This window comes from Brassica napus, chromosome A8 (assembly GCF_020379485.1).
Source record: "Brassica napus cultivar Da-Ae chromosome A8, Da-Ae, whole genome shotgun sequence".
NCBI classification, from domain to species: domain Eukaryota; kingdom Viridiplantae; phylum Streptophyta; class Magnoliopsida; order Brassicales; family Brassicaceae; genus Brassica; species Brassica napus.
This window is the reverse complement of record NC_063441.1, coordinates 16,837,306-16,855,231: the sequence shown is the minus strand read 5'-3', so window position 1 is coordinate 16,855,231 and position 17,926 is coordinate 16,837,306. Positions and strand designations below refer to the sequence as shown.

Genomic DNA, 17,926 nt, shown 5'->3' with positions numbered 1-17,926 from the left:
GAGTCTCTATTTCCAGATTACAAAGGGCGCACGTTCCTGAGACATTTAATCCCCAACGCCTCAAGCGATCCTTGGTTGGCAGTCTTCTCCGCAAAGCCAGCCATGATATAAACGCATTACGTGGAATATGTTCCTTGAACCAAATATTCTTGTGCCAATATGTATTGTTGATAGTGTTTATATTCTTTTCTGACATTAGTATCCATATTTTTTGATAAACTGATCCAAAGAGATTAGTTTGTGGAGCTAACCAAACGAGGATTATAGTGTTTACTTTGGAAAAAGTAATAGGTTGAATGATAGATGGCGTGCGTGCCTTTTCACATGGAAATCTGCACATATATTAAAATTATAAGTTTTGAATCATAGAGAAAATATAGTGTATATGACTGAAGTTGGTACATTCCGAAACTAAAAATGGCTGAAATTCTTCTTTGTCAAAATGCATAGATGTGAATCTTATATGAATAGAGTTCTACATTGCTTATAGCAGTGTAATAAACTCCGTGTGTAAAGGAGAAAAAATGTTATATAAGTGAAAACAAAAATTATGATTTTTTTCTTGTGCCTATAGGCTCTTCGCAATTTTAAGAAGAAAGAACATATTGTGTGAAAATCTTTGGCTCGGTCAAATTTTATCCAGTTGTTTACAAAACTGTTGTTATATGATTCATGTCATTTTTCAGTGTTGATTTAAAAGCCCAAAAAACCTATCTATACTGACTTTTTTATATTTTTTCTGTGATTTGAATTTAAAAAGAGATAAAACTTTCGATAAGTTATGTAAACTCAGAACAAGTATTTAGCTTTAGAAAGCATTTACATGTTTCAAACTTATAATATATACATATATAATGTTTAAAATTATGCATATAAAACCTGTGTAAAATGTGTCTGAATATGTTTCTCTTCTTTAATGTGTTAATCGTACTATATATAATATTATTTTAAAATTTCAAAAAGTTTATGTCACTATCACATGCAAAAAACCATCAATAAAAAATATAATTCTCCATCTACAACAAAAAAATGAAAAATTATTAACATATAAATTTAAATTAAGAAAAACTAACATTGGAAAAACAAGAAGCTAATATAAAAGAAAAAAATTAACAAATAATATTATAAATAAAATAAATTTATAAGACATAATCCGCGCGAAGCGCGGAAAAAATCTCTAGTTATAATAATAAAAAATACATACCACTGCATGCAGAAGAAGATATGTGATAAAAAAGCTGTCCTGCACAAAATAAGGTTTCGAATGGGTAACGCAGTTCAGAAAATGCAGATCAAACAAAAACGCAGATCAATCAGAACAAATGCAAACCATGCAGATCAAACAGAACAAATGCAGATCAAGCTAATTCGATAAATTATTGTACTTAAATAAATGTTGATTTTTTTAATGAAAATTAAATATCTAAACATAATACAACTTATTATAAATAAGTAATAAATATCATTTTGACAAAATATCAATAAATATATTCATTTCAATAAGTAAAGTGAAATTTAAAATTATATAAAACTTCATGGGAAATTGCCACAAATACCTCATTCATGATATCAATTTTCATGTTTACACTAATCAATTTTACTCTCTCTTTTAATGAAGGGTAAAAGATACTTATACCCCTAGAATTAACTAATCTAGACTTACGGTTTAGAGTTGAGGGGTGGAGTAGGGTTTTTGGAATGTGAAATTTAGGATTCAAATTAATATATAAATAAATATTAAAAAAATATTAAAAGAAAATTAAAAAATAGTTTCAAACATAATTTTCGATTTTCAAAAATAAATTTTGAAAAAATTAAAAAGAAATCGAAAAAATAAAAAAAAAATAAAAAATAAAAAAATTCGAATTTGAAAAAGTATAATTTGAAAACATAATTCATTATATTTATTTATATAAAATATTAATTAATTTTTTAATTTTTACTGGTCATATATTTTACTACGATAAGAAAATAACATCTATAACTACATACTGAAACAAAATTATAAAAATATAAATATATTAACTAAATATAAATTAAAATGTTATAAAAGATAAATATAATTGAACAGGCCTAAACACGACTATACAAAACAAATGTAATTCTATTTGATAAATAAATTTACTAATTATCATATTTGTTTAAATTTTAGAAAATAAAATATTTAAAATGAAATATCCAAACTGAAAATACAAGTTCTTAAATACATATAATAAATTTTAAATTAAAAATAAAAAAATAAGCTTTCGTTAAATTAATTATATACAATATTATAAAATAACAATTTATAAACAAGTATTAGTTATTTAAATTATATTACTTATTATCAAGAATAAAAATAAAATGAACTATGGTATATATGTTTTTCTATCAATGTAAATATTATTATTTATGACTTGTAGTGAAGTAAGAGAAAGTAGATGATACAAAGTACATTGTTTATTAATAATTAACAAAAAAAAAAGTAGATTTTCATTCATTGGTGATCTGTATAAATTCCAGCATTTTTTTCTTGATTTTTACAGATCAACATTTTAATGACTATTATTAATCTGCATGCAGATCAGTGCAATCTAATCTGCAATATTAATGAACTGCAATTAAAACTTGAATGGTAAATAAAATGTAGATTGATCTGCATCCAAAAATCTGCATTTAATCTGCATTACATTCAAAGGATGTTGTACTCTTGTAGACACAGCTATTTGACGATAATTTTTAAAATTCTCAAGAAAAAATATAGTTTATGTCAATAAAATAACAAATTTAAAAAAGGGGCAGGCCCATTACAATTATAATTGGGGTTGAGTTTAAAGACCCAAATATTATTAACTGAGTAAAAACCCTAGAGGAAAGCTTACCTTCTTCTCACCGACTTCTAAAACCGGAAGACACTTTGGTTCCTTCGTCAGTACGAAAATGGAGCTCTCCACAGTCACCACCATCACTCACCTCCCTCCGACCACCAGCCGCCACGTATATCTAACGGGAAACACTTCCCCCGTGAGTCGAATCTCACTCCCTCCCCAGGGAAACGTTCCATCTCTCCGTCTTCAGTCCCGTACGTGATTCACTCGTTGTTCTCGCCTTCGATTGTGTTCTTCTGTCTATAAAGAAGTATCATTTTTGAATTGATTGGCTTTGATTAGCTATTTGAATTAGTGTTTTATTACCAATTGCCATCAAGACAGAAACTTTGGTGTCTGATGTCATCTGTCATTTTGTGTTTTTTTTTTTCCAATGGAAAAGACACGTTGCGATGTGCGAGAAAGTTTCCAGGAGAAACAGTGTCTGAAGACACGTCAACGGGAGTTAATGAGTTTGTTCTTGAGAAGCCTGGAGTAGTTGCAGACAAAGAGGATAACTTTACTAGTGAAGCTCAAGCTGAAGACGAGCAAACTCAAGCCTCCTTAGAGTTCTTGAACGATATCAAGGTATTTTCATTACCATCTGCTTAGAGTTTTGATTGTATGAAATGCCTCTTGTTCATAGACTACATCGTATGTATGCTGACTATGATTACGGAAATGTAAGAATCAGTTGAATGTTTTGGGGTTTGGTAATGCAGCTGGACTCAGACAACACTTATTCAATCGTTCTCTATGGGTTTGGTGGGATACTTGCTATCTACTTGACTTCTGCAATCGTTGGTTCACTCGAATCAGTCCCTCTGGTTAGTTACCGCGAGCCATACTTTTTGTTTTTGTTTCCAAACACTTGTTATAGTAACATTTAATTTGGATGGTTCAGTTACCTAAGCTGATGGAAGTGGTTGGTCTCGGATACACACTCTGGTTCACGACACGTTACTTGCTATTCAAGGTATGTAATAAACATTCCTTATCAATTGAGTTTATAAATCTTAAATCAGCAATTTTCTCATTTCTTGTTTAGTAACACAAGAATTTTAACTTTGTTTTCAGAGTAACAGAGAAGAACTCAAGACAAAGATTAGTGAAATCAAAAAGCAAGTTCTTGGCTCTGATAGTGATTGAGTATTTCGTTTTTTTTTTCTTTTGTTTTTGCTTGCTTGCTTGTGTAGAATGAAAAAGAAAACTTGTTTGCCTTCCCACTGAACTGTTGTTAGGAAAAAATAGTTGGTCGTTGTTTTTTTTTGGTTCACAGTGTTGAAGAACATCTTTTGATCCATATAGAAGAGTTTTTAGAAAATGAATGTGGTGGAGTGAGGAAAGGAAGATTACTTGTTTAACCTCTTTTTAATAATGTAGCAATCACTCACAAAGAAAGAGCTGCAACAATATAATAGACTGTGTTAAGTATGTATCCACCCATATTCAATAACACATGGGCTTTTATATACTTTTACATCTAATCTATCTACCTTCTCTAATGGCACTAGTAGAAACAGAGATATGTACTCATTGCTGCTGAGGCAACATTAACGATCCTCCATTGTTATTGTTTGTCCCCTCTAGTTTACGATTCACCACAGGTTTCAATGCCTTCTTGAGCTTAACCAAACCTTCATTCCCATTCACACCTTGAACAAACAAGACACACTTGGTTCTTCCGCCTACTGTCATCATCTCAGCTCTCACCGCCTTTGCATTCGCTGCTTTCATCGACTCTGCCACCTCAGACATTAGCCCTTCTCTGTCGCTACAGCTGAACACCACTCTCGCAAAGTCTATGTTCTTACATTGACCCAATCTCAAGCTGTCTTCTAAAGATGGTGTGGTTGGTATCTCATTAACCAGCTTCTTTAGTTCCTTGAAGTACCTGACAGTCTCTCCTAGCACAGATGCTTTATCCTGCTGTTAAGTTTACAAAATTGTTAAATATATTGATATACCATTTGGTGTAATGGAATGCATAAACTAAACTTACTTTGATTAAGTTTGGAAGAATTGTGCGAAGAGCTTCAAACTGGTAGTTAATCCGAAGCCTTCTTCTTCTCTCTGCGTCGCTATGTTTCTTTGCAGCCATTTCCTTAGACTCGGTTTTCGATTTTGGCTTTGCATTGGTTGAGTACCCTCTGGAGGAGAATAGGTTGCTGCTTGAGGCTCCATTTGTGAAGAAGTTTCTTCCTATTGTTGTTGAATAGGCTGTTACATTGTAACGCTGAGAAAGTGGACGCATCCCTTGCTCTAACTGCGTTTACACAAGCAAGACATGATTCAGAGATGAATGAACTTTGATTGCTTGTAGAGAAAGTAACAGGGAGAGACTTACCTGTTGAAGTAAAACCATGGCGACACCAAGAGAAAGGAGAGATCGATAAAAACAATGGAGGGAATGTTTTGTTGTTGTGTATAAATATAAAGACCAAAAGCCTTGTAATAATGACAAAGATATCAATGAGAAGATCTTCAAATGTGTAATAAATGGGTGATTAATGGATACCAAGCACGGAAATATTTTGTAATAATTAACTTAGGATTAAAAAAACAAGAAGGAGATATAATACAATAAAGATTGAGATTCTCAAGAAAATGGGAATTACAATCTTTGTTTTATTACTGGAAAAAAACTAGGTTTAAAATCATAAATAAAAAAACTAGGTCTTCCTCACGTTGCTTGTTGAAGAATCCTTTCTTTTCTTCTTCTTCAATGGTATAAACTTCACTCTCTTTCCATTTATTTTGAACACTTTCGCTGTTCGAGCCATTGTAATAATGTCTTCATCTCCATCTCCATCATCGTCATCGTCATCATCAGAAATAACCACCACTTCATTGTTATTCCCACGACCAATATCCTGATTAGGGTTCTGTTCCTTGGGGACAAAGGAACTGCCTTCAGGAAACCCTAGTTGAACCACCCCGACATGGTTGTCGCCTCTGACCATCGGGGAGGAGATGTCGAGATCGTATCTGGCCTTCATGACGGGCTTAGAAAGCATCGACCAGGCTTGGTAGGCATATTGAGCAGCTTCCTGGCTAGAGGGGAGACCATTACACCTCCAATCTAGGAGCTTCATCAACCTCCTGAAATCATCCAAAACCACCGGTCCGAATCGGGTCGCCCGAAGCATTCCATAGTAATCCATAAACCCGTTGGGAAGCCGGTTCTCTGCGGCGATGATCACGTCGCAGATTGCTTCAACTTGGTCAAGTTTTGGCCAATCTTTGCCTAACTGTTTATTCATCTTAACAAGATGCCTAGCGCCAGTAAAGTCGCGCATGTCGAGAAGTTTATGGCATTGTGAACCGACGGTAACCTCTCCCATGGTAGACATATGAGAAACCACGAGGGACTTACAAAGAAGATAGGAGTGTTTTGGTTGTTGAGATTAGAAATGATGTATACTTATGCAAATGACACTATGGTTTTATATTGATGTGGTTGTGTGTAAAGGGCTAAAGGCTGTGAAGATAGTTAATGCATGAAGTATAGTCTTACTACTACAGCCAATCAACATGTATTTACTCTTTTGTATTAATATATTTTTGAATCATCGTTATTTTCCCGCGAATAACTGAGCGATGCTCATAACGGAACTAATATTAAACGATGTGATTTTACATATTAAGAATTATGAATTTCGGTCCAAAATCTAATTTCACGAATAAATTATAAAATAGATTTGCACAGTCAACTATATCTTAATATGTAAGAATCATAGAATTTGTTGCCTAAGTTTTATATATTTTTTGGTTGTATATTTCATTAAATTTGTTACTAAAAGATGAAGCATAAATTTTGAATAACAAATCTATCTTATTAAAACTTAAGTACAAAAATAAAATAACCTATCTATTAAATTAAAATTTACAGATTTTCCCATTAAGATTTTAACTATTCCTAAATTTTAGCATTAACTACCTTTCCATCATTTAAAACAAGTATATAATATACCTTAATCATTTCTAATTAATTACTGATAAGTATATTTTTCAAATATATTGAAAATAAAACAAAATAAAGTAAAATTTCTACATAATTAACTAATTCATTAATTATTTTTTACTAATAATTTAAAATTTAATTATACATGTAAGTACCAAATTTATTAATAGATCAATTACTCATAAAAATAATATTTGAATTGCTATTTTACAATATATTCTCCACTCTAGAACTCGAGCTCAAAACTAATAACATAAATATATTATACAAAATGTGATACAAATATAATTTGAAAACAATAGATTAAATTATCGCGTTCACACTATATAATTGTTTTGGATATTTAATAAATGTTAAAGTATATCACTGACTATTAAAAATAAATATTTACTCATAAAAAATAAAAATAAACGCCGGAAGAGTGTACACGTCAATTTCTAGTTTATGTTTAATAGATTACTTATTTTAACCTTCAGACTAATGGGCACATAATCTTATTCAAACAAAAGTATTGCAGTTAAAGAAATTTATTTAATTTTGAACCGATTTAAGATGAACTCCAGTAAACATTACTAGTTGTTGTAGTTGTGTGTATATCTAAAGTAGTCAACAATAAATGTATCAATTCAACTTTTGGATTTAAGAACTTTCTTACAGTTGCATAAATGGGTAAGTATCATCTCTAAACACAGCCAAATTACAGCTAGACCTGTTTGTCAGAGACTAATGAGTCCACATTCCTATAAATTATATAAATAAAATCGTTTGAATTTGCTGAAGAAGAGCAAATGATTAATAAACATACTATTGTACGTTTGTTTATTAATTATTATACAATGAGAGAAACCTCTGTTAAAGAAAGAGGGTTTCATCAGAGAAACATCAAACAACATAACAAACAAGTTTTACCGAGAATAAAACAACTAAAAACATTGCGTCTTTGTGGAATGGAATCAAACTAGTCTAATGGTTAAGTTGTCTAAATGGTGACCTATCTTCAACAGCAACATCTTCATGCTTCATTACCAATCTTGGAGAACCAACATTGTTGTTCTCTTTACCAAATCCATCATAATGTTGGACTGTTTTCTCCAAAGCTTTCATCAGCTTCGTGTCTTCATCACACTGCTTCGACATTCCATTCTCCAGTTCACTGATAAAACAGAGAAGATCTTGTCTTTCTGATGACAAACTCGTGACTTGTTTAACTAACTCTGTCTTGTCCGCTTCTGAAGTTCTTAGCCTTTCCTGCATCTGTGTGGTTACTTCTTTCAACTCTCCCTGCTTAGACTCCAGTTCTACTCTCAAACAAGAAACATACTCATCGGATCTTTCTAGCTTCTGGCTAATACTAGAGATGTCCTCTTCTAGCTCTATTATCATCAGCTTCTTCGCCTCGGTTTCTACCTCGGTAAGAATCCTATCAGCAGCTAGTTTCTCCCATGCGTTGTAAACCATAGTAGCCTCATTTTGCTTCTGTTCCAGAAGCAAAGACACAGACTTTAATGAACTTTCCAATTCATCTCTCTCGTTCTGCAACACCTTCTCTGCAGTTATATGCGCAAAAACAGCATCCTCAAGTTCTCTCGTAAGTGATTCTTGTTCCAACAAGTCTACCTCTCTCTGTACCTCTTCCAAGTTCTTGTCCTTCTCCCTCATGATCTTTATTAGGATTTCTTTCTCTGAATCAGACCTAGCAGCTGCCTTTAGTTTATTCACCAGCTCATTTCTTTCTTGCCTCATGGCATCTCCAAGTGTAACCTGTTCAAGAAGAGAAGCTTCCACTCTTTTGCGGAGGTTCTGGTTTTGCTCGAGCTCCACTTTCAACCTCTTAGCAATAGATTTCCAGACCCATAACTGGAACTCAAGCTGGTACGCTTCAGAGGTTTTATCAGACAGTTCACAGTTCGCTGCTTCTAAGGCCTCAGAAACTTCAGCAAGTTTCCTTTTCGAGTGGCTTTCCACCTCTACAACTTTCTCTTGTAAGAGAGTTTGGCTTTTAGTCGCCTTCTCAAGCATCTCCTTGTAACTTTCAAGCTCCCTTTGTCTCTGCTCTTCGTTTTGATCAGTGGACTCAATTTTTCTTACCAGTGAGACATTCTTCTCAACCTCTTCTGCCAACTTTGCATATGCAGTGTCAACCTTGCTGCAGAGCTCTCTAATATTCTCCTTGGAATCACTTTCAAGCTCCTCTAAAACCATTCGACGCTTTTCTGATTCTTCCAGCATCTCCTTATGCTTCTGAAGTTCCTTTTCCATCACTAGATTCTTCTCTTTGATAACACCAAAGGACTCAATCTGCCTTGTTAAATTCATGACTCTCTCACGTTCTGCGACAAGGTCCGAGTTTGTGTTGTCAAGTGCATCACAGACTTGCAGAAGCTTCTCTTGGAAGTCAATTTCAGCCTCTTTCAGTTTCTCTTTCATCTGAGTTTGGAGTTTAGATGACTCCTCAACTGTTTGTCTGTACCTCTCCACCTCTTTCTGCATCTGAAGATTCTGTTCTTCAAAATGATCTAGCGTTTCAACTCTTTTCAGCAAGCACGCGACCCTCTCACGTTCTGCTTCAGTCTCTTCACGTGCCTTTGCCAGCGCAACACTCTTTTGCTCTAGCTCCTCAATCAATATAGAACACCTTTTTTCTTTACTTCTCTCGTGTTTGGTTTGTTCATCTGTGACATTCACAAGCCTTGACTGAGCCTCAGACACTGTTCTACTCAACACTAAGAACATAACTGAGATCTCTTCATACTGCAGCCTCATTTTATCTGCCGAAGAATGAAAGTTTTCAAGCTCCAACTCAAGCTCATTCACTGCCGCATCCTTACTTCCCAGCTGGGACTTATAATCACTCATCTCTTCAGCCATCTTCTCCAGCTGAGACCTCCACTCAGACTCTCTACTCCTTAGATTAGCTGAACAGTTCTTGTGCACGTTCTCCAAGTTCCGAAACTTGCTTTTCAGCTTTGATAGCGCAGAGCTTCCTGATCCCTGGATCGTAGCTTCTTGCAGCTCTCTCAACGAAGCCAGCAGCTCGCGGTTCTCCTGCTCAAGCTTCCCGTTCTCGTACTTCATCTCCTTGAAATACGCCTCTTTGGTGCTCAACGAGTGTCTCAGCTCCGCGACTTCCTCGTCTCTTTTCCCAACCAGCTCATCTAACTGCGTCCTCGCGTCTCGGCACTCCGCAAAGGTGTCTTCGTATTTAGCCTTTAACTCGGAAACCTCGATCTCCAGATGCTTTCTTCTCGTCTCTTCTTGCGTCAGCACGCTGTTGCACATCTGAAGCTTCTTCTCGAGATCCTCCGAGATTCTAATTTGCGAGTCCACCTTGGTCTGAAGAGAGTAGATTTCGTCTAGAATCGTCGATCTCTCTTCCTCCCACTCTTTCTTGCGAGATTTAAACGTGTTGTTGAGCTTCTCGTAAGCCTCCTCGAGATGCTTGAACTGCTCCTTCTTCCATTTCAGCTTCTCTTCCACCTGAGCCTTCTCCTCCTCCAATTTAACCGCCACGTCATCTCTCCCTCTCGCTTCTTTCAAATCTCTAACGGTTTTCTCAGCTTCAATCCTCTTCTTCTCCGCCACCGCTAAACTCCCCTTGAGTCCCTCAATCTCAGCTCTATAGACATTGCTCTTCTTCTCCAAGTCAATGTTCTTCTCACCTGCTTCATCCAACGCCAACACCAACTTCCTCCTCTCCTCTTCAAATCCACTGTTCTTCTCTTCTCCATCAGCTCTAAGCTTATCGTTAACTTCATTCAAACGCTTGAGAACAGAATCCTTCTCCCTCAAACAACGCTGCAGATCCTCGTTCGTTCGCTTCAACTCAGAGATTTCTCTGGCTTTCTCCTCGGATTCAAAACCTTGCTTCTCGATTACAGATCTCGCCTCTTGAATCTCTATCAACTGCTTGTTCTGAACCTTCTTCAGGTTCTCAAGAAGCTCCGTTTTGGCTCTGAAGTCTCCTCTGAGCTTCTCATTCGCGGCTTTGACTTCGTCTAGCTCTTCGTACACCTTCTCCATCGTTTAAGCTAATAACACTTTCACTGTAACCACCTACAAAAGCAAACGAACAAACAAATTGAGCAAATCGAGATCTAAACCTTAACCAATCTAGGCAAATTTCAAAAAAAAAAAACACAGTGATTCAATCAGAGATTCTTCAATCATGAGCCAATCAATCACACTACACAGTACCTGATTCGATATAAAAAAATCGATTGATATGCTCAGATTCTTCGGAGATCTTAGAGAGAGAGAGGAGAAGAGAGAGGAAACAGAGTTAGGGATTGAGAAAGGAGCCGTTAGAGGAGAAAGGGGAAAATAGTTTTAAATTTCAAATGTTCACAAACGGAGATCTAGTTAATTCCGTTATCTGACTTCCCCTCAATAAGCCCAACTTTATTATGTTGGGCCTTTACGGCTTTACGAATGTCGGCCCATCGTTTTTTCTATGGTTAGAAAAATTATTGTGCAAGATGATGTTAACTGCAACGTCCACGTTATCGTTGACAAACTTGTCAAGGATCGTTACGTTTACGTGCACATGTATTTTTATTCGTAGATACATACGTCAACGCTACTTATGTGTAAGAGACAAAAACAAAAATCTGTTGTTTTAATTACTCTTTTTTTAATATAATTTGATTGTGTAACGTTTTGTACAGAATCAAAATCATGTAACGATAACGAATAGAGTAGGATTTCTACTATATGACTCGCTTATTATGTGCTAATATGGATAACGAATACGCGAACCAAACCGCGAAAAAAGCTTTCGGTCTCTCTCCTCTCTGTTCTCTCTTTTCTCATCTTTCACAGAGATGAGATCGAGACGAAGCTATCACCGGTGTTGACTGGATTCTGACTCCCGCGTTGTCGGGCTTTTGTCTCTGGGAAGCCGTGTTTCCTTTTGCAGGCTTCGCCGGCTTTTGTCTCCGGGAGACGGTGGCTTCTCCAGCATCGATCTCACCGGCTATCTTCCGGGTTAATCCCGATTCCGTATAGATCTGCGTCTCCGGTCTTCCTCTGCTCACTGCCTCTCGATCTTTTCTCTGATGTTTCTTTCCCCAAGCGTTTTAGGGTTGTTGCATCTTCAAGCTTATTAGTATCTTTAAAGATGTCCGTTTGAGTTTCAAGATAGTCAGAGGGGTTCGATCGATTGTAGGCGGTTTTGTATCTTCTTCGTTTCGCAGATCCACCAGGCTGTCTCCTCGGTTCGAGCTTCGTGTTTAGCCACTCTGGTTGAACGGTTTCCGTTGCTTCGACTTCGCCGTCGGCGGAGTTCCGACGCGATCTTCTCTGGTTCCGGTGGAAGCAGGTGGTGCGCGTTCTGACGCGTGTTCATTGATCGCTGGGCGATCGGACACGTGGTGAGCGGCGTGTCTCTTCTTCCTCGACGGTTTCCTTGCTGGGCTTTGGCCCATAGTGTTGTGTTGTTCTGTGGCCTATGTTTTGGCCTTTTGTTTGTAAATATGTTGGGTTGGCCTCTGTTGGGCTTTAACTCTTTTTAATAAAATTCCAGTGAAAAAAAAAAAAAAAAAGATAACGAATACGCGTTAGCAAGAAAGAAACGATACATGCATGATATGGGCTTTGGCCCATAGTGCTGTGTTGTTCTGTGGCCTATGTTTTGGCCTTTTGTTTGTAAATATGTTGGGTTGGCCTCTGTTGGGCTTTAACTCTTTTTAATAAAATTCCAGTGAAAAAAAAAAAAAAAGATAACGAATACGCGTTAGCAAGAAAGAAACGATACATGCATGATATGTACGCAACGCAAGTTGAGAGATGTGATGAAGGTTTGACATTAATATAAATTTAGTTGGCTAATCAAATGGTTTCGTGTATGATGGTAAATTAAACGAATTATTAATTAAATCATTTCTATGTTTTTCTTTCTCGTACGTGTGTGTTATTCATTAAGAGTTGATTACCGTATGGGACACATTATGTCTTTTGTTTGCATATAGAGACACAATATGCTTGCAAGGCACAATATCTTGGATCAAGAAGGAAATTGGACATTTCTGTCCTCAAAGTTACTATAGAGAAGATGTTGTCCGCTTAGGAAACCGGTTTGCTAGCTGTCTGGCCGGTTCGTAAACAATAAAGCAACATGGTGACACTTTAGTTTGACACCGTTGGATTGGAAATTTTTTTTTAAATCAAACGGTGAGATTTAAAAGTTGTGTGAGCGTTGGATGTGAAAATGACGTGAATTAAATGCACATTGGTTCTCGACGTTGAAGAACAGGAAACAAACATGATCTTCTTTGTTTGCGCCAGAGGGAGCAAACTAGGTTAAAAAAATTTTGTTTCCTTTAGGCATTATGAAGGCCAAAAAAGCTAAATACTCACTTGTGGATAATTGTGTTTCCAAAAATTAATGATGTGGAGTTGTTGTTGATTTTTGTTATCATTTTTGATTGTCAGATTAAGAAGTGTGTAGTGCAGGTAGGCGTTGTCATACGCACAACTAAATAGATGTGTGGATGTGGACATGTACAAGGAACACATGTAGAACGAACCTAAAGGAAGGCGAACACAGGGTACATCCCCTACATCACAAACATCCACAAACAACACATGTGGTAATTATAAATGTAAGTTGTAAATCATATTAGATTATATGATGAGATAGTTGGCTGAACTAGGATTCATAGATTGACATAAAAACTTAGTAGATACGAAGAACTAAAACTAGAAGCAGGAATCGATAACTTAGTTCTAATGTTCAGAGGAGCTTCCAATAAAGGCATGCGATAACTATAACAATGCCAACAACAGCTGCGAAGTTGTGGCCCGGTCCATTGTTGCTGAGCTGTGTTGTGTTCATGTTTGAATTGAGAGTAGCCTCTATGTCTTATTTGAACTGTCGAGTTGCTTCATCCATAGATTGGGCAACCTTCGACATGTGTTCATTGAGCTTAGACATCATCTTAACCTCAAGCTCCTGTAGCCAAGTCTTGTGTGAGTCAATCTGTTCAGTTACGCTCTTCGAGCGGCACTGGAAGTCGTGGACGAGATCCAAGACTTTGGCCTCCACCATGTGTGTTGTGGAGAGCTGTGGACGGGAGAGTTGTGGACGGGGGATGTGTGTTCAGGGGAGTTGTGGACGGGTGAGCTGTGGACGGGAGGTGTGTGTTCAGGGGAGCTGTGGACGGGAGATGTGTTCAAAGTAGTTATCTGGTGAGAAAGGCGTGAATTAGTTTACACGATACAGGACATTGACGTGCTGGGAGCTCAAACAACTTCCCGAAACAAGAGTTTTTGATGTACTGAAGCTCCTCCGTGTTCCTTAAAACATGTTGTATGAAAGGTAGAATGTCTGGCTTGGAGTAGATGTTGAGCCGACCGGTAGGGAACCGGTCTGTCGCGAAAAGCCTCGGTGGGAGGCGTTTGTCCGGCTTGTTGTTTCCTACAACGAGATGAGAAAAAGATTATGACCGTGAGAATAAACTCACAAACAAAACAAATGAATTGAGAGAGGGAAATCAGAAGATAAATGTAAAGAGAAGGGAGAAATCTCTAAAATTTAAAATCAAATCTTTGGTAAGATTTAAAATTTAAAATCAAATCTTAGAGTTTTGTTTCAGAAATCAAATTCAGAAAGTGTTTACCTCGGAGTAAACCTCGCATGTTGGAAAATGTGGACGCCGGCGTTCTTAATCTGCCGCAAACCTGAAGCTAGGGTTCTTAATCTCCGCCGCAAATGTTAAGAGAAAGTGAGAGAGAGATAAAAGAGGGGAAATGAGGGAGATAGATTGCTAGGGTTTCGTATGTTGGAAGATGTATACGCCGGCGCTATTAATCTCTGCCGCAAACCTAAAGCTAGGGTTCTTAATCTCCGTCGCAAACGTTGGAAAAAAGTGAGAGAGAGAGAAAAGAGGGGACATGAAGAAGATAGATCGCTAGGTTTCGTATAAGTTGGTCTTGGTATGATTCGGTTTAGGGAAATACTCAGATTGGTTTGGTTTCATTTACTATGAGGGTATCGATGTCTTTATCTCATAAGAAAGGTTGCCTCATGCGACATGTGCTTTATCATGAAATGCCAAACTCAAAATGTGTTTTGGAGAGTAAAAAAATTAGGGGTGTTCAATCCGGATATCGGTTCGGTTTCGGTTCGGTTTTTTTCGGTTTTCGGTATTTCGGTTAGTAAAATATGACTACCATTCTAAATCCATATTTACTTCGGTTCGGTTCGGTTTATATACCGTCGGTTTTCGGTTTATTCGGTTTTATACCAAAAAATATAATTATTTTGTTTGAGATCATATTATATGAATTTTAAAGTCATATTCTCAACACAATCATTTATAAAAAATATATTACATATTCAAATAAATGAACAAAAAAGTAAAAATGCTTCTACCATCAAATAAAATAATCAAATCTATAACTAAAATCAAAATTTGAAATTTTGAAGATAAAAATATGAAACAAAACAGAAACATGAAAGAAATTTTTTTTCACTCTTCTATATTTAGTGTTCATTAAAGTCATGCTTTTTCAATTGAAAATTTTCCATTAATTATTGTCCATCAAATTAATTTATAATCTTCATATTAATTTAGTAAAGATTAAAATAAAGCAAAAATATCAAAAAAAGACTTAGAAAATAAGATGTCTGAATTGCGATGTATTGTTATTTAGTTATATTTCAAGTGTTTTACAAATTAAGGTTTTTTATTACTATAAAATTATGGTAATAGTTATTAACACAAATTTAACTTATGTAACAAATAGATTTTCATGTATTGTTATAAAATAGATACATATTTACATGTTTCTACTTTTAATCGGTTTTGTTCGATTTATTCGGTTTAATCGGTTATATACCAAACCATATCCAAATCCTACGGTTTTTATAAAATTATATCCATTCGGTTTATATGGTATATACCAAAACCAAACCATATTGTCTATTTTGGTTTGGTTCGGTTCGGTACGGTTCGATTTTACCATATTGAACACCCCTAAAAAAAATCATTCATTAACTAGCTGGTGTCTTTCATTTCTCGACAGCACAACAACACCAACGAGAGGCAACCACAAGCTGTTGAAAAGACCAACTGCATTAAATCAAATTAATCTTATTGTAGCCTTTATCTTTCTTAAAAAAAAAAAAAAAGCCTTTATCTTCTTGTTGTATCATTATTCCACTTATTAAACCCAACTATAATTTTTTATTTGATACTATGGTAATTGATATCTTAAGCAGGTGAGACGAAAACGATAAACTAATACTATAGGCTATAAATCACAGTTATCCATAATCACACCGATTACAAATCATCATTCATAACCAGTAAGTACCAAACATATAATACAAATCTCTTCTACATGACATATTATTCAGTTGTCAAAAAAAAAGACATATTATTCAGTTTGATAATAATTCCCACAATATTATTTTATCATTACAAACATGTAAACGCCAATTAAAATTTGGTGGTCAACGCATAACCAATTACAGAAGGGAACCATATACAAATATTCCTAGAACATTCGGTGAAAGTATATTATAGTCTTATCTCTAAAATCATAAGATTTTCCCCGTAACCACCAGAAAACTATAGGCAGATAACAAAAGGCAGATGAGATTGCCACGTGTCAGTAACGTGAGCCTCATACATACGCAAGACGGGATTGGATAAAATATGACACATCATCAATTTTTCTACGGTTAGGGATCCACTTGTCCTCGAATCAACGGTTGATTGTAACTCTTCCCCTTTTTCTTATTATTAATTAAAGTAAATAATAGTATTTTTGTTTGTATCAATCATATAATTGCAGCTTAATGATTGGAGAGGACGATCGTGAAATAGCGACCGTTGGATCAAACTTAAACCAAAAGTTCCGAGAAATCGAATTATAAATTGCAGAAGAAGAAGATGGCTAGCTCTTGAGTAGAAGGGACACATTTGGTCGGAGAGATATGATGGAAGAAGACGATAAATAGATAAAAGATTTAATTTTTAAATCGATTTCGTGTGTTTGATCTCGTTTCTCAAATCTTTGCTTCAATGGTTTGTGTCCTAACGGTGGCATACTCTTGTCAGAAAAAAAGCTAATCTCTCTTTCAACCCCAGCTCGAAAGTTTGATCCTTTATTTCATAATTCTTGAAATGATGATGAGAAAGATTCCTACTTGGCCTTGGAGGCTATTAGGTGGTAAAAAGGAGAAAGAGACCGAAGCTCTCAAGTTCCCTGCAAAGATAAATCGAGAGAAAGGAAGAGTTTTCAAGAGGAAGGAGATGGGACTTGAGAGCTTTGGTTCGTCCGGCTCAGAATCTGTGGCTCTTGCTTCTGCTGCTGGGGATGGGCCTGAGTGGTCTGTTGGATGGACTGAGCCACATGGACCTGGTTTCCAAACCGATGAAGAAGGAGATGACGGTGGATTTTTAGTGCTGGTTCCTTGTTACAGAGCTGTCTCTGAAGGCTCTGGTAATAACCAGTTCTTGTCTGCTGTCAAGAATCTTCCCAACGGGTTGTCTCCTGGTATGAATTATTATCTCTCTTGGGGGTTCATATAAAGGCTAATGCTTGTTGTTTAGTAGTTGATCTTACATGCTCTGAATATATGGTGTTGTTTAGTATCATGAGAAATGATATATATAGTTGCTTTCATAGAGGTTTCTTTTTGTATCTATCGCCATGTGCAATGATCTACGGAGTCTTTGCTATTGATGTCTCAACTTTTTGTCTTAAAATCTAAAGTGCTCAAGTTCCGTTTTGTTTTAATCAAAAATGTGCAGATGGGAAGAACTACATGGAGCAATGGCTTTCATCTCTGCAGAACCTTTGACCAGGTCTCCTTTCTTTTGTAGTTAGTTAAGTAGTTTTAGTTCTCTAATACCATTTTGGTTACTACATTAACCCTGAAAACTCAAAAAAAGAGAAAAAAAAAGAAAAAGAGGAAAAAAGAAGAAGCTCAAGTAGTTTTATAGTTTAGATTAAGATGATGGGTATTGTTTATATTGATCCTGGAAACGGATTAAGCTCGAAAAAGGAAGAAAAAAAAAAGAGTTTAAAAAGAATGTGTGGGATTGGAAAAGCTATGTAAGAAGATGCAGCTTAATGGTTCTTATGAAGATGATGCAAGTGGTTACAT

At 35.9% G+C, this 17,926-nt stretch overlaps 4 protein-coding genes and 1 pseudogene across 4 annotated transcripts; 2 read left to right on the top strand and 3 right to left on the bottom strand.

The window, feature by feature from the left end:
- The first annotated feature begins 2,819 nt into the window (after positions 1-2,819).
- On the top strand, positions 2,820-4,170 carry LOC106361380 (protein CURVATURE THYLAKOID 1D, chloroplastic). Its single transcript, XM_013801115.3, has 5 exons — positions 2,820-3,061; positions 3,250-3,434; positions 3,569-3,673; positions 3,751-3,822; positions 3,924-4,170. Exons 1-5 carry the CDS (start codon positions 2,920-2,922, stop codon positions 3,993-3,995), a joined length of 576 nt encoding a protein of 191 aa, XP_013656569.1. The 5' UTR covers positions 2,820-2,919; the 3' UTR covers positions 3,996-4,170.
- On the bottom strand, positions 3,983-5,374 carry LOC125575558 (annotated as a pseudogene).
- LOC125577099 (uncharacterized protein At4g38065-like) lies at positions 3,983-7,385 on the bottom strand. The gene has a single exon (XM_048737854.1). It carries the CDS (start codon positions 6,197-6,199, stop codon positions 5,519-5,521), a length of 681 nt encoding a protein of 226 aa, XP_048593811.1. The 5' UTR covers positions 6,200-7,385; the 3' UTR covers positions 3,983-5,518.
- Positions 7,386-7,599: 214 nt separating this feature from the next.
- Positions 7,600-11,143, bottom strand: LOC106359060 (uncharacterized protein At4g38062-like). Its single transcript, XM_048737853.1, has 2 exons — positions 11,005-11,143; positions 7,600-10,863 (listed from the first exon to the last, which is right to left on the bottom strand). Exon 2 carries the CDS (start codon positions 10,828-10,830, stop codon positions 7,774-7,776), a length of 3,057 nt encoding a protein of 1,018 aa, XP_048593810.1. The 5' UTR covers positions 10,831-10,863; positions 11,005-11,143; the 3' UTR covers positions 7,600-7,773.
- A 5,449-nt stretch (positions 11,144-16,592) lies between these two features.
- Positions 16,593-17,712, top strand: LOC125577098. The gene is made up of 2 exons (XM_048737852.1): positions 16,593-17,313; positions 17,571-17,712. Exons 1-2 carry the CDS (start codon positions 16,941-16,943, stop codon positions 17,618-17,620), a joined length of 423 nt encoding a protein of 140 aa, XP_048593809.1. The 5' UTR covers positions 16,593-16,940; the 3' UTR covers positions 17,621-17,712.
- The last annotated feature ends 214 nt before the right edge of the window (positions 17,713-17,926 follow it).